Source organism: Chanodichthys erythropterus, chromosome 13 (assembly GCF_024489055.1).
Source record: "Chanodichthys erythropterus isolate Z2021 chromosome 13, ASM2448905v1, whole genome shotgun sequence".
NCBI lineage: Eukaryota > Metazoa > Chordata > Actinopteri > Cypriniformes > Xenocyprididae > Chanodichthys > Chanodichthys erythropterus.
This window is the reverse complement of record NC_090233.1, coordinates 4,383,568-4,397,241: the sequence shown is the minus strand read 5'-3', so window position 1 is coordinate 4,397,241 and position 13,674 is coordinate 4,383,568. Positions and strand designations below refer to the sequence as shown.

At 36.0% G+C, this 13,674-nt stretch overlaps 1 protein-coding gene across 2 annotated transcripts in view; it reads right to left on the bottom strand.

The window, feature by feature from the left end:
- Positions 1-1,007: 1,007 nt before the first annotated feature.
- LOC137035085 (interleukin-31 receptor subunit alpha) overlaps positions 1,008-13,674 on the bottom strand; it is a 46,579-nt gene continuing 33,912 nt past the window's right edge. The window contains exons 11-16 of one of the 2 annotated variants that reach the window (XM_067408353.1): positions 13,404-13,532; positions 12,018-12,164; positions 5,240-5,383; positions 4,969-5,062; positions 4,803-4,884; positions 1,008-3,157 (exon numbers count right to left, since the gene is read on the bottom strand). In XM_067408353.1, coding sequence (XP_067264454.1) covers positions 2,552-3,157; positions 4,803-4,884; positions 4,969-5,062; positions 5,240-5,383; positions 12,018-12,164; positions 13,404-13,532 — 1,202 coding nt within the window. In that variant the 3' untranslated portion in view covers positions 1,008-2,551. The remainder of the gene's footprint in view (positions 3,158-4,802; positions 4,885-4,968; positions 5,063-5,239; positions 5,384-12,017; positions 12,165-13,403; positions 13,533-13,674) is intronic. The other variant, XM_067408354.1, reaches the window with a different exon arrangement.

Genomic DNA, 13,674 nt, shown 5'->3' with positions numbered 1-13,674 from the left:
AGAAAGAATAGCTAAGACATTACTCAAAATATATGTCAAATGTAGATTTTTGAGGTGGAATAATTTGAGCCTCGTTTAGACTGTCAGTAAAACAAAAAAAAAAAAAATCACATTTTTACGTAATTCACATTTTTACGTAATTCGTATATTTAATTTTTTTTTTTTTTTTTTTTGCTTAGGCCTATGTCACTTTCTCACGCCACATTAATGCAGTAGCCTATGTCAGATTTTGTTGTATGAAATACACTGAAAGTCGTTGCAGAAATAATGTTGCATTGTTGCGAAGTGCAGGTCGAGTGGAAAAATATATACTGCTAGTCGGCCTGGTGTAGGCCCCTAGACCCTTTTAAACTGGCGGAGTCAGTAGCAGGGAATAAAGCCGCTACATTTCTGCTGCTGCCTCATAAGTAGTAGTAGTTTAGCCCTGCGGCTACACATTGTCATGTAAGTTTTCTGTATTGAAAACCCCTCAATGTTGCTATTGTTTTTTTGCTGTAGGTCTACCAACGCATATACACCAAAGCAGATATTCCCGGAAAACGAAAGGTCACCACGGGACACAAATAGGCAGTGCTGTGTAGATTACAAATTGTAGTCAGTTACTGAATGCAAATTACATGGGAAATTGTAGTTAATAACTTAACCTATTACATCCCAGGTGAGAAAAAGTGCATTTCTATAATGTGCTCTATTTTCGTGCACTAATTTTGTACTTAATATACTAAAAATTCTTCTTAAGTACTGCTTAAGATAATCTTAAGAACATCTAAGTGTGCTCAACTGTGCTGTTTTGAGACAGCATGAAATATGAACTAAAATGTGCTTTTAATATACTATCTCTGTATTTAAAAAAATGTATTTAAATACTTCTTATAGTACATTTGAACCCATAGTGTACTACAAGTGGTAACTAAATACATTTTTTAAAAAATACAGAAATAGAATATTAAAAGCACATTTAAGTTCATATTTCATGGTGTCTCAAAACAGCACAGTTGAGTACACTTAGATGTTCTTAAGAAGTACTAAAGAAGAATTTTTAGTATAAGTACAAAATTAGTGCACGAAAATAGAGCACTTTAAGTACATTATAGAAATGTACTTTTTTTCACCTGGGATTACACATTTAAAGTAATATAATCTGATTACTTTTAGATTACTTTTTGGCCCATCTCTTTAATCATTGATTTGAATAGGCTAATCTTGTTCCATATTAATATAAAAATGCAAAGAGAAAGAAAATGTATTCCATTCTTTATCAACAACATGAAGTGCATAAGATATTTCATCAGGGTTTTCCAAACTGGGGTTTGTGAGGAACTGTAGGGGGGTTTGTAAATGATAAAGCTAATAATTAATATTACAAAAATTTAAAAAAATTTAATTTTAAAATAATAAAAAAAAAAAAATAGTCATTGTGTCTACAGTGGTTCAACCTTAATGTTATGAAGCGACGAGAATACTTTTTGTGCGCAAAAACAAAACAAAAGTAACAACTTTATTCAACAATTTGTACCATTGTCATACATAGTAAACTCAGTGCAGGCTTCCTTGTTTACAGTCCATTATTGGCTGGATTCTGTGTCAGCATCACATTCAGCTTTGGTCAATACTGAGTTGGCGTTCGGACATAAACAAAGAAGCCTACACTAGTTCACTACGTATGACAACGGTTCAAATTGTTGAATAAAGTTGTTTTGTTTTTGTGCACAAAATGTATTCTCGTCACTTCATAACATTAAGATTGAACCACTGCAGTCACATTGACTATTTTAACCATGTTTTTAACTACCTTTCTGGACGTCAAAAGGTGCAATGACGTTGCTGCCTATATTTTGATCAGATCACCCTCGAATTTCATCAAAAATATCTTAATTTGTGTTCCAAAGATAAATGGAGGTCTTACAGGTGTGGAATGACATGGGGGCGATTAATTAATGACAGAAATTTCATTTTTGGGTGAACTAACCCTTTAAAAGATTTTAAAAAAAATGGGAGAATCGATAAATTATGAATAATTTATTGACATTTTGTAAATATGATGTAATCAATAAAAAGTAACTGTAGTAATATAGTAAAAGTAATATAATCTAATTACAAGTATTTAATTTTTGGAATCTGATTATGTAATCCAGATTACAAATGATCAGTTACTACCCAGCACTGCAAATAGGATCTGAACAGTTGCAATACACAGTGTGGACAGTCAATCATTTAGATCAGATTCCAATTGGATACACAAATAAAAGGATTTGGACTGACAGTGTGAATCTAGCCTTAGATGGAACAGTCCTTTTAAGGTACAGCTAGGGCTGTGTCATTGATGTAGGAGTGTTTGTCATGAACACTTGTGTTTCAGAATTAAAAGCCTTGGGTCCAATCCACTGCCATTAAAAGTGACAAACTCCATCTTTTATTGGAGGCGTTGAGTAGTGGCTAAAGTCAGGAACAGGACAATGAACGTTGTACCCTTAAACGCAGCTTCGCAACTCGGGTTGCACCAGAGTGATTGTCTTTGTAACTGTTCTGTAAATCACTGGATAAAAGCATTTCAGAGCACTGTGATTTCTGGGTTCAAAACTTCAGCACCATTACATGCCCCTGATGGGTTATTAGACTGTCTATTTCTTGCAAAACAGGACTGCCGAATATAATCCTTCTCTGGATGTACAGGAACAAATTCTTGATTCACTGTTTGGATGGATGGACTCTGAATCCCAGTCATAGTGACCTGCTGAAAGATCTCCATGGTGGTGTAATCACTCATGAAAACAACAGCAGGTTGGGATGCTTGGATGAAGTCTGATCGTGTCATGTTGGAAATGGTCAGTCCAGGGTCTTTGCTTTCTAAGCTTGTGATGTCATTGTTAACAGAAGTGCTCAGAGTTAAGTCTGTCTTAATGAAGTCCATAGGAAAGGCCTCTGTCGAAACAGACTCTCTGGTCGGGAGTTGTATTGGGGTGTCTAGGGGTGTGATCTCGTCTAGGATGTCCTCATCTTCACTGAGGAGGAGGATGGTGGGCTTAACACTAGTCTGAGAAATGGGAGGACTGCTGATAGGAGTCGCTTCCCTTTTGCTCTCAACAACACACACTGTACTGGAATCACATCCTTCACTCTCCTCTAACCTCTGTCTGTTCAGTGGCTCCAGGATACCCTGCAGGGAAAAAACAGGAGAAAGTGACCAAAGGATCAATATGACTTGCACTGTTCAAACAGTAAGATTTGATTTACTTTTATTCAGAAAAAATACATTAATTTGTTCAAAAGTGACAGTAAAATCTTTTACATTGTTACAAAAAAATCTGTTTAACTTTGTTCATCAAAGAATTCTGGGGGAAAAGGTTTCACAGGTTCCACAAAACTATTAAGCAGCACAATTCTTTTATTAATAAATGTTTTTTTGAGCACCATATCAGTATTTAAATAATTTATGAAGGATCATGTGATGGAATAAAATAGAAAAACTTTTTTTTCAAAATATTGCTGGTTTTACTATATTTTATCAAAAAAAAAAAAAAAATGCAGCCTTGGTGAGTATAAAAGACTTTTTTTCTCTTTAAATGAATGAAATTATTGCCATTAAAAGTAGTTTGGCATAATCCTTGAGTATACATATTTTAACAAAACTGCTTCACAGCTTATTTAAACATATCTGTGTTAAAGGAACACTCCACTTTAAAAAAAAAAAAATAGGCTCATTTTCCAACTCCCCTAGAGTTAAATAGTTGAGTTTTACCATTTTCGAATCCATTCAGCCGGTCTCTGCGTCTGGTGGTACCACTTTTAGCATAGTTCATTAAATCTGATGAGACCAATAGCATCTTGCTCAAAAATGACCAAAGAGTTTTGATATTTTTCCTATTTAAAACTTGACTCTTCTGTAGTGACATCGTGTTCTTAGACCAACGGAAAATTAAAAGATGCGATTTTCTAGGCCGATATGGCTAGGAACTATTCTCTCATTCCAGCATAGTAATCAAGGAACTTTGCTGCCGTACCATGGATGCAGCAGACGCAATGATATTACACAGTGCCTGTTACCCCCTGCATACATGGGGAGCGTGCCTTGCAACCATGGAGATATTTGTGAGAGACGCTACGTAATATCATACGCATGCGTAATAGCATAATATCAAAACTCTTTGGTCTAATCAGATGCTAACGGTCTAATCCAATTCAATGAACTATGCTAAGCTATGCCGCCAGACCCGGAGATCAGTAGAATGGTGAATGGTTTACCGTTCGAAAACGGTAAAAATCAACTGTTTAACTCTAGGGGAGTTGGAAAATGAGCCTATTTTCAAAAAAGCGGAGTGTTCCTTTAAGATCAAATTTTTTTATTAAACCTTTTTAATGAAAAGGTTAATTTAATAATATAATTAAAAATTACTTTTTGAGTTTTTGAAAAATAATTATAAAACCTTTTTTGAAAACAATCATTAAGATGTGTTCATGTACAATGTATAGCTAAAGGAAATATGTTATTACTGTCATTCTTTATGATTACACTAAATTATGTTTTTAGTGTCATTACATTTTAAACTTTTCATTTATAAAAGTTTTTCAAAATCTTGAAACAACATAAATAAAATACTCATTTGTTTGGAAATGCATCATGGTAAAACATTCTCTGAAGTACCTTGGCATACCATATACCATAGTACTACCATCCGAGGTCATCACTGTACTATGGTACTGCCTCAGTAGATTTTGTATACTCTATTATTTTTGTATGTTCTTTTCCAAGACCGTAAAATATCAAAAAGTATTGTTTCATCATTATATTGTTTCTTGCTTACCAATTCATAGGCAATTTCAATTTTCTGAACAGCATTGCTGTTCTCAGGATTTGGTATGCTGGGCCACATCAGTTTCTTGGCTCTGTAAAAATGCACATTGAGTTCTACATTAGTGATTTGTTATACAGTCACAGTCTTTCATTAAGCGAAATGCATGCATCTTTACCTGTGCAGAAGCCGACAGCTGAGGTGAACCGCTAGTAAAAGAATGATTATTCCTACAATCACCGCAGCTATAATGCTGCTCAAAGCCATGAATTCTGTCGAAATAAGGCATTTTATCAATACATATGTGACTATTTTAATCTATTTAATTAGAAAACAAACCTACTGACAGACAGACACATTCTCAGACACATTTACTGAACAGATGTAAGGCAGATAAACTTTGAACAGCAGCTCAATGACAGACACAATATCTCATGAAAAATATTCACCCGGCGGGTTTGTTTCAAAGTGTTTGAAATCACTGCGCTGTCCTTCTCCAGCTGCTGTAAATGCAGACAGCTGCACGCGGTACGCTCTGTTGCTTTCAAGATTCAGCAGCTCAAATCTGTTTATGCTGGGATCCACTTCCAAGGCTGAAAAAGTTAAATGGGATAGAAAACAGGCAAAAAACAGACTGCAGTTTTTTTTGTTTTTTTTTTATAACATTTTTAACCATATTATTGGGATAGTTCACCCAAAAATGAAAATCATCCCATGATTATCAGTGAGCTGTTAACTTTGGAATCGCTGCAACCATATCGGTGTTTCTTACAAAAATAATAGCATACTACATCCCCATTTCCAGAAAGGTTGGGACATTTTGTAAAATGCAATAAAATAAAGAATCTGTGATTTGTTCATTCCCTTAAACCAGGGGTCTCAGACTCAAATTGGCTGGGGGGCGTTTCTGTGATCGACATCTCATAGGAGGGCCATTTTATCATTCAAGCGCAAGAAAGCACAAATTTTCTGAAAATTTACTTTCCTTTGCATTATTTCTCATTTACTTCAAATTTCATTAGGCCTACTAAAGTATTTTTATACCTATACGATACTTAAACTGCTGTTTACATTTACAATACTAAATGTAAACAGCAGTGTCTCTCTCATTGTTACATACAGGATTAGTTTTTAACAGTTTGTGCAAATATTTTCCCTTACATTATTTTAGCTTAAATAACATCAAAATCTTGCACTGAACAACACTGTACTGAACAAATGTAATCCCTGAATACATTTGTACACTATTCTATTTTCTTTCCAGACACCTGCAGCGCTTTTGCTTGCACAGCTGAGCTACATTTGTCCAAGATGCTGTTTGAGCATCTATAACATTTATTGGTAGCACTGGACGCGTTTCTGTGGTTTAAACCGATGCTCGCGACTTGTGCGAGTGCTTTTACTGTAATTTAGGCTAGCGTGCTCATAATAGAAGCGACGCGGTTGAGATCGCAGCATTTCAGACAGGACCAACTTAATTGTATTTTGCAAATATAAACAAATTTTGATTTTGATGGCTACAACACACTCTAAAAAAGTTAAATTTAAAAAATTAAAAGGACATGTACTTCTTGAAAATGGACCACAAGCAAGCCTCTGCAGCTGTGCAACACCGCAGCTTCCCTTCGGATTAAGTGATAACTTTTCAAATGAAATGACAAAGTTTATCACAAGGTAACCCAGATAGCATGTAGTAATCGGCCCGAGCTCAGAATCGGCATCGGCACCTGTTAACAGGGGGGGCGATTGTGGCCCGCAGTTCGCACTGGCACGTGTATATTTGTTACGACTGTAAAGCGCTGGGCCGATTCCTGTTCACTGTAACTGGCCCAACTATAGAGAGATAGAGATCTGTGCCACTTCTGGCAATGACTCTGCTTATATTCACTCACAGATGGTTACACAAGCAATAATTAAAATTGTCTTAAAATTGACTTCGTTTCCTGGTAGTATCTGATATGAATTAACTAACGTTACACATTTAATGTAGCAAATTTGTCAATAACAACATATCTGCGGTAAAACCTAATATAATGATATAATGATAATATAATGATAATAGTATAATTTTATTTCTCTGTGCTGCACTTTGGTCGACTCTGTCGATATTAAATGTGCTATATAAATAAATTAAACTGAAACTGAAACTGAATAATAAAAGTGCCATATAAGACAGAAAATTCTCTAATATGTATAATATCAAATCTATTTATAAGCAATGTAGCAATTCATTATTTTATACGCTTTCAAACACACTTCACTGTGCGCACTCAGGTGATTCATTCATGTTCACTTGCGTGGTGGTGGGAGGGGTCTCGTACAGTGGTGTAGTCCTAAAAAAATAAGTGGTGTGCTATTACCCCCCCCCCCCCCCCCAAAAAAAAACAACAACAACAACAACAAAAACATATGTAAATATGTTTTATGTTGTTGTTCACTAGTAACATGTTTAATTAAATACAAATAAATACAGTGCATTCTAAAATTGGTTGACATTTTTAATGTTTTACAGTTTGACTTATTTAAACATGTTGCTTTGGAATTATATTCACTGTGAAAAGTGATATATCTGAAATTAAAGTTTCATTTTATTCAAAAGGGTATAAAAAAAGCAAATTATTCAAAATCTAATTTATTAACAGTATAAAAATGTGGTCACAAACAAACAAAAACAGTAGTCAGGCTGAATGGAAATTTAATCCACTCTCTGTCAGTAGGTGGCGCTTATGGAACAGCAGAAATGGAGCTGTTTCCCCGGAAACCTCTTTAAACTCAGTTTTATATTATTTATGCACACGTAAGCTTATCAGTTTGACTGAATTTTCTACTTCATTGTGTCATAAGAAGTCAAACTATATAATTTTCCATTATCATAGCATTTATTATGAATAATAGCAACCTACACATAGCCAATAGAAACAACAGAACATGTCACAGGTGTAATATAAATCTAGTGAAAATATTCCCTTAATAGATTATAAATTCTACAAGTTAGCCAAATTTACCATAAATACTACAATTAAACGATATAAATTCTAGTAAGGGTGGGTGATGAATAGTTTAAAAAGCTTCCTAATAAATGTTGGCGCAATGTGATGTTTGTCCTCTTTTCAGACTTCTGTTCATTTTGTCCATCAGTCTAGATCGCGTTTGACTTTCTCTATAGCGTTTTAAAGTGTTTCACTCTCAATATATATTCAAATGGATCGCACATTTTATCATCAGTGTCGGGATGGCTCGTGGAAATCTTATCACACTTTTGGAGCGTGATCAGATTCAGAGTTGCCTATGTTTATGATTCCCGCACCACTCATGCATTAAATAAACAAGCTTCAGTTGCACTGATGGTCTTTTGTACGGGAACTTAGCGCTTAAAAGCACCGAACGCATGATGTAGGCTATATAATTAATTAAGTCTTATTTATTCACCATATTTCTCACGCCGTGACCGCTGCAGTGAGAGATCTGTGCTCAATGCAAGGCTCAAAACACCGAGTGGCTTTGATCGGAGTTCTCTCACTGCAGCGCGAACACGCACTGTGAAGCCTTTTTTAGCCGACAATGATGAGCGGGCAAATGACAGAAGTGCTCATGCACCAATTACAACAAAGAATTGCGAGTTTACACAACAGCATTGGACGCACAGTTAAGGGGGAAGCTAACAGGAGAATATTGTATGGACAGCAAAAAACAAATTGGTATACGCAAATACTGATCCTTACAAGTCGTAATACGCAAACAGCCCTGAGCAAAAAATAAGCATACGGCGTATGCGTACGTATGGCCCCGACTACACCACTGGTCTCGTACCTGTGGTAGTGGGTGATATCCGCCATGTTTTTGCGGTTTGGATTGGACGCGAGCAAAACAATGGATTATTTACCAAGATATATTAATGTTTGAGGTAATTTCGACAACATTCTGGTAAGCATTGACGCACATTTACATTTAGTATTTTACTTAGCAAGACGCTTAAAAGGGAACTTGCTAAAGTTAACTTCACGTGACTGCCACGATTGGGCTTTCTTGGCTTGCCTGAAAACTTTCGGTATGCCACTTCAGCTAATAAACAGACAAAATCGCTTTCATCTTTGATCCAAGCATTATTATGTGGATCTTGAGTGTTTACGCTGCACTAAACTTTGACGAGCAACACTCCAATCTGCAAACAAAGAGCTGAGGAAGAGGATGATGGTGGTCCTGCATTCACGAGGATAAAGAGCAGGTTTGTTTGTTTTTAGTTTCCATCCTCATATATTTATATAAATGCAATTTTAATAAGCAACAGTTGTTTTATTCCATGTTTCATCAAGAAGGTGAGTGAAGAGGATGTTTATACAGTCAGAGAAGATCATTGTTTTCAAATAACCTCAATTAACTAAATTCAAAAGCTAGTTACATAAGCTAGCTTCACTGATTTTTTTGTTATGATGAGAATGTACTGCAATCCTGTGCATTAGTATGTCTTAGATCATCTTCAGATGCTAAATGTAAGCGGATTTTACATTTACAGATGCTCATGACTGCTAAAACATGGACAACACAAACACAGTCACAGCTTTTGTTGCCACTAGCTGCTTCTTCACTCAGAATGTTAAGACGCACAGGAATTAGTGATTATTTCTCATAACATGCCATGAATTGCTATTAATATTTCTCTGTTTTGTAGTAATCAAGAGTGTTATCATCACTGAAGAAATGGCAGATTTTAATCCTCAGACACCGAACAGTGCAATAACACCATGGACATCATCTTCTCTGACTGAACTAGCAAGGAGATGTTGGAGTCAATGAGAAAGCTGGTAAGTTCAAGTAAAGTTTGACACATTCAGTTAGACCATGTAACCTTTATTAATAGATACTTGTATACTATTTGCTCTTTACAGGTGGAATGTAAACCTGAGTAAATGCCGCTACTTTAATTATTATAAGTTTACTGAGCGATGTAAACTGCTGTCATCCACATCACATCATTGCTCTAAACGATGTTACCTGAAGAATCCTTTCAGCATTGCAGATATTCGCAAGTGTCTGGAGCCAACTTAAAATGTTAGTAAAGCAAAACATTTTCTTTTTTTTTTTCCTTTTCTTATTTGATTTTTGTAAGGATATGGTAACTTCAATTGAGTTGAAATGCAAGTTGCGTGATGTCTCCTCAGATAAATGCACTCAGACTTGACTTTCTCTTTTCTACATCCATTGTTGGTTATACACTTGTGTGTTTTTGGTTTTCTAAGTTTATGCAAAGTTACACCATATCACTGAAAACGGCACGCATCAACGAAATTTCAGAGACTCTGCGTGACATTTTAAATGTTTATGATCTTCAGGTGAGTTGAAATTTGTCAACACTAACTTTCTCCATCACTGTCTTCACTGTATATACAATTAAGTTGGCTTGCTTGTTTAACATGTTCATTTTTGCTTGACTCTGAAGGGTGTGCATGATGTCAACATGAAATGTAGCCCTCCATGTTCCTCATTGTACCTGTGTGAGGAGGACCCGCAATTCTTCAAGACTTGAAATGTAAGTATTCAATGCATTAACAGAATTGCTAGTTTTAGTGAATGTGTCTGTCTACTTTTAGTCTACTGAGTGAAACTTACAGTTGGACCCTCTATGCTTATTTCAGGAGGCGTTGGGAGAGCCAGACATAACGGATTTTGACATTGTGGTCAACGAAAGCACAAGTTCATCAAGCACTGCAGTTGTGATAGAAGATGATCTTCAGTTTTATAATAAAAGACTAGATCCTGTTCCTGGAGATCTACCTGCCTGCCGAGTTCAGCTAAGTTCTTCAGCTAATTATTTTGCTAAGTATAACAGCAAAACTTTTTCCATTTACCAATGTGTTTAAAACATTTTAAGTTTGTCTATACTTATACACAGAGTGTAAAATTGAATGAGTAAATACCAGTGTATAATTTTTCAAAATGTGGTAAATATTTACAATAATTGTATAACAACTGCTGTTATTTGATGTAATATAGTTTTGTAATTGTTTTGTAAATAAAATCTTTTCATGCCAACCAGATCAAGTGAGTTCTTTACAAATGGACATATAATTGCTTTTCATAATAATGTGATGTTTGTATAGATTTAAGTAATGTTATTTATGTATTATAATTTATATAATTAAAATGTAAGTAAGCGTTTTGGCTGGGTATCAAATTTAAATGAAAATGAATGAACAGTATGGTAGATATATAAACAGGGCTGGGCCGTTTCTGGCGCGCTCTGTGCATTTGCGACGGCCCGATACTGGCTTGATTGCGGCAGTGTTAGCATGGTAACGACTGCCGCGTCTGTCGGAATCAGGCAGTGAGTACACACACGTCCTGATATTGCTGAGTTAGATATGTTCCTGGGTCAACATATTTTGTTGATCCTGGAAAAACATTCTAGCCTGAAAATTTAGTCTTAACCCTATTCCTACCCCTAAACCTAACCCTACCCATAAGTTATCCCAAAAATCAGAGGGAAATGATAGATGAACAATTCTGATGTAGAAGCACCAATTCATAATTTTAAGCCTAAACTCGACATAATCTGAAAACTTGTCCCTCAAATCTGATTGGTTGATTTAAATGTTGTTCCAGGATCAACAAAAAAGTTGACCCAGGAACATGTTGAACTCAGCAATATCAGGTTATGCATGAGGGCACACAGGCATCCGGCCCGATCGCAGCAGAAAGAAACGGGCCGAGTGATAAGTCTCCGGCAGGCGAGAATCTAACAGGAACTGGCCCGAGTGTATTTTGCTGTCTGGGAAGGCTTATATTGTTGTTATTTGTTGCTAATTTAACAAGTTTTCTAATGGGTGATGAATTTGCGTGCCTTGAGATGCGTCACATGCTCGATGGCTTGGTGTGTTTAGATATGATTTGTGATATTCGCTGCTGCAGCACATATTTGGGAATGAATGGATAGTAAAATGTGGCGTTTCATGCTATCGTGTGGGGTAGTAAATAGAGAACGTAATCGGGAATGTCACGCCAAAAGACTGTATTTTTCACAAGTCTCTGTCTTCAAGTCCAAGTCAAGTCTCGGGTATTTGTTCACGAGTCCAAGTCAAGTCGCAAGTCATTTATTGTCACAGACTCGAGTTTCCATCTCTGCCATTAACCATTCAGACTGAATAGGCAGGCAAACTTGTGAACAAGTTCCCAAGAATCTCAGATAAGCATTTTATGATGGTGAATTTTATAAAGCTGACTTCTACTCACGTATTTCATTATTGTCCTCTGTGTAGTAGATGTAGTAGCCTAATAAGAATCCTTGCAAGTCTTCCTCAGACACAGGACTCCATGTGATCACTGAGGAATGCTGGGTAATATTCAAAATGCTCACATTCCCAGGAGCACTAATAGGACCTGAAAGCCCAAAGTGCTTCAGTTCAGTTAGACATAAAGATACATCTGTTATCTAGAGCAGACCAGTTAAAAATGTAGATATTATGCTGTGAATTTTCAGCATTTTAGCTTAATTTTTAGCTTGCACATATTTCGGTAGCACATATTTCTCAGCCAGAGAATTCACTGACTTCTTTTAGACTACAGATTAATGCTTTTCAAATAAACAATATTATTGCTTTTTAGATGTTAGCTTCTTAAAGGGTCATGAAACCCTAAACCAAATTTTCTGAGGTTTTAACAGAGTTACCTGTGTACCTATCCGTTAGTTTCGAATTTAGGAGAAAACGAGTTAATTTTAAACCTTTTTGTGTTATTCTCAACTTCCACAAAATGTGACGTTTTCTTGTACCAATACAGTCATGACTCATCAGTGTCATAACTATTCATGAGACTGCGTATCCTTATCCTATAAGAAGATAAGTCACAACAGCGCACGCTTAATTATTCATGACAGCACATGTTGATTTCCTCTGACAGGCTTCTAACAGTGAGATCACATACAATAAGCATGAGGTGCATTAATGGATCAAAAACGAGTGTTTTAGCTTTTTAAGAGTTTCTGTATCACATAAGTTTTCTTCAATATCTGTCTTCGACACAAATGCGATTCATCCACACTGTGAGTGTAACCGGTCTTTATGGCTCTTTAACTGATCAAACGGCTTATGAAAACGCTGCAAAATAAGTCACAAAACTTATCAAAGATGCAACAGCGTGTTCATGTATGTATTCGATGCAGAGAACAAAATGCGAATGCATTTATTAGTGCATTAAATTATAGCAGAAAGCATGTGTATATTGTGTTGCATGTAATGGTAATTTGCAGCATGCATTTGTGAGAAGCTTTGATGCTTTTAATGAGAGCGAAATAAAACTGTCTGAATCAGAAGCCGTTGCTGTGTTGTCAGTCTCCCCTTATCCCCCTCCACTCTGCAGCTTAACCACGCCCACTTCTGTAGCATTTTTCAAAACTGTGGTGAGAAGTGACTGCTGCTGAAACGGGGGGTTTCATGACCTTTTAATTAGCATAACCAGCACAAAGTCCTTTGTCAATCAGATTAATAGGGATGTTTTGCTAGTGAACAGCACAGACATCCTGGTCAATCAACTACACTACCAGCCCTAACCAGTATATATCAGGCTGGATAAGTATTAGCAGTTCTATATATTAGTAGTTTTATGAATATTTAGACTCACTTCCTTCACTCAAATAAGCTTGGGCTGTGCCATATGTCATCTCACTGTTGTTCACATTCTTCATGTTGCAGGTGTCCGCATCTGGTCTGGTGTGCAGGAAGAAATAATATCTCGTATAGGGCTGAAAAACTACATTCAAAGAAAGACAAAAAATAATACAAATTAAGAACATTGTTGCAATTTGTAATGCTGTTAAAAAATAAAGCTCTTATTCACCTTGTCTATAATCAAGGTAAAACAAATATGAAAATATCTAATATGCTGGTAGTTG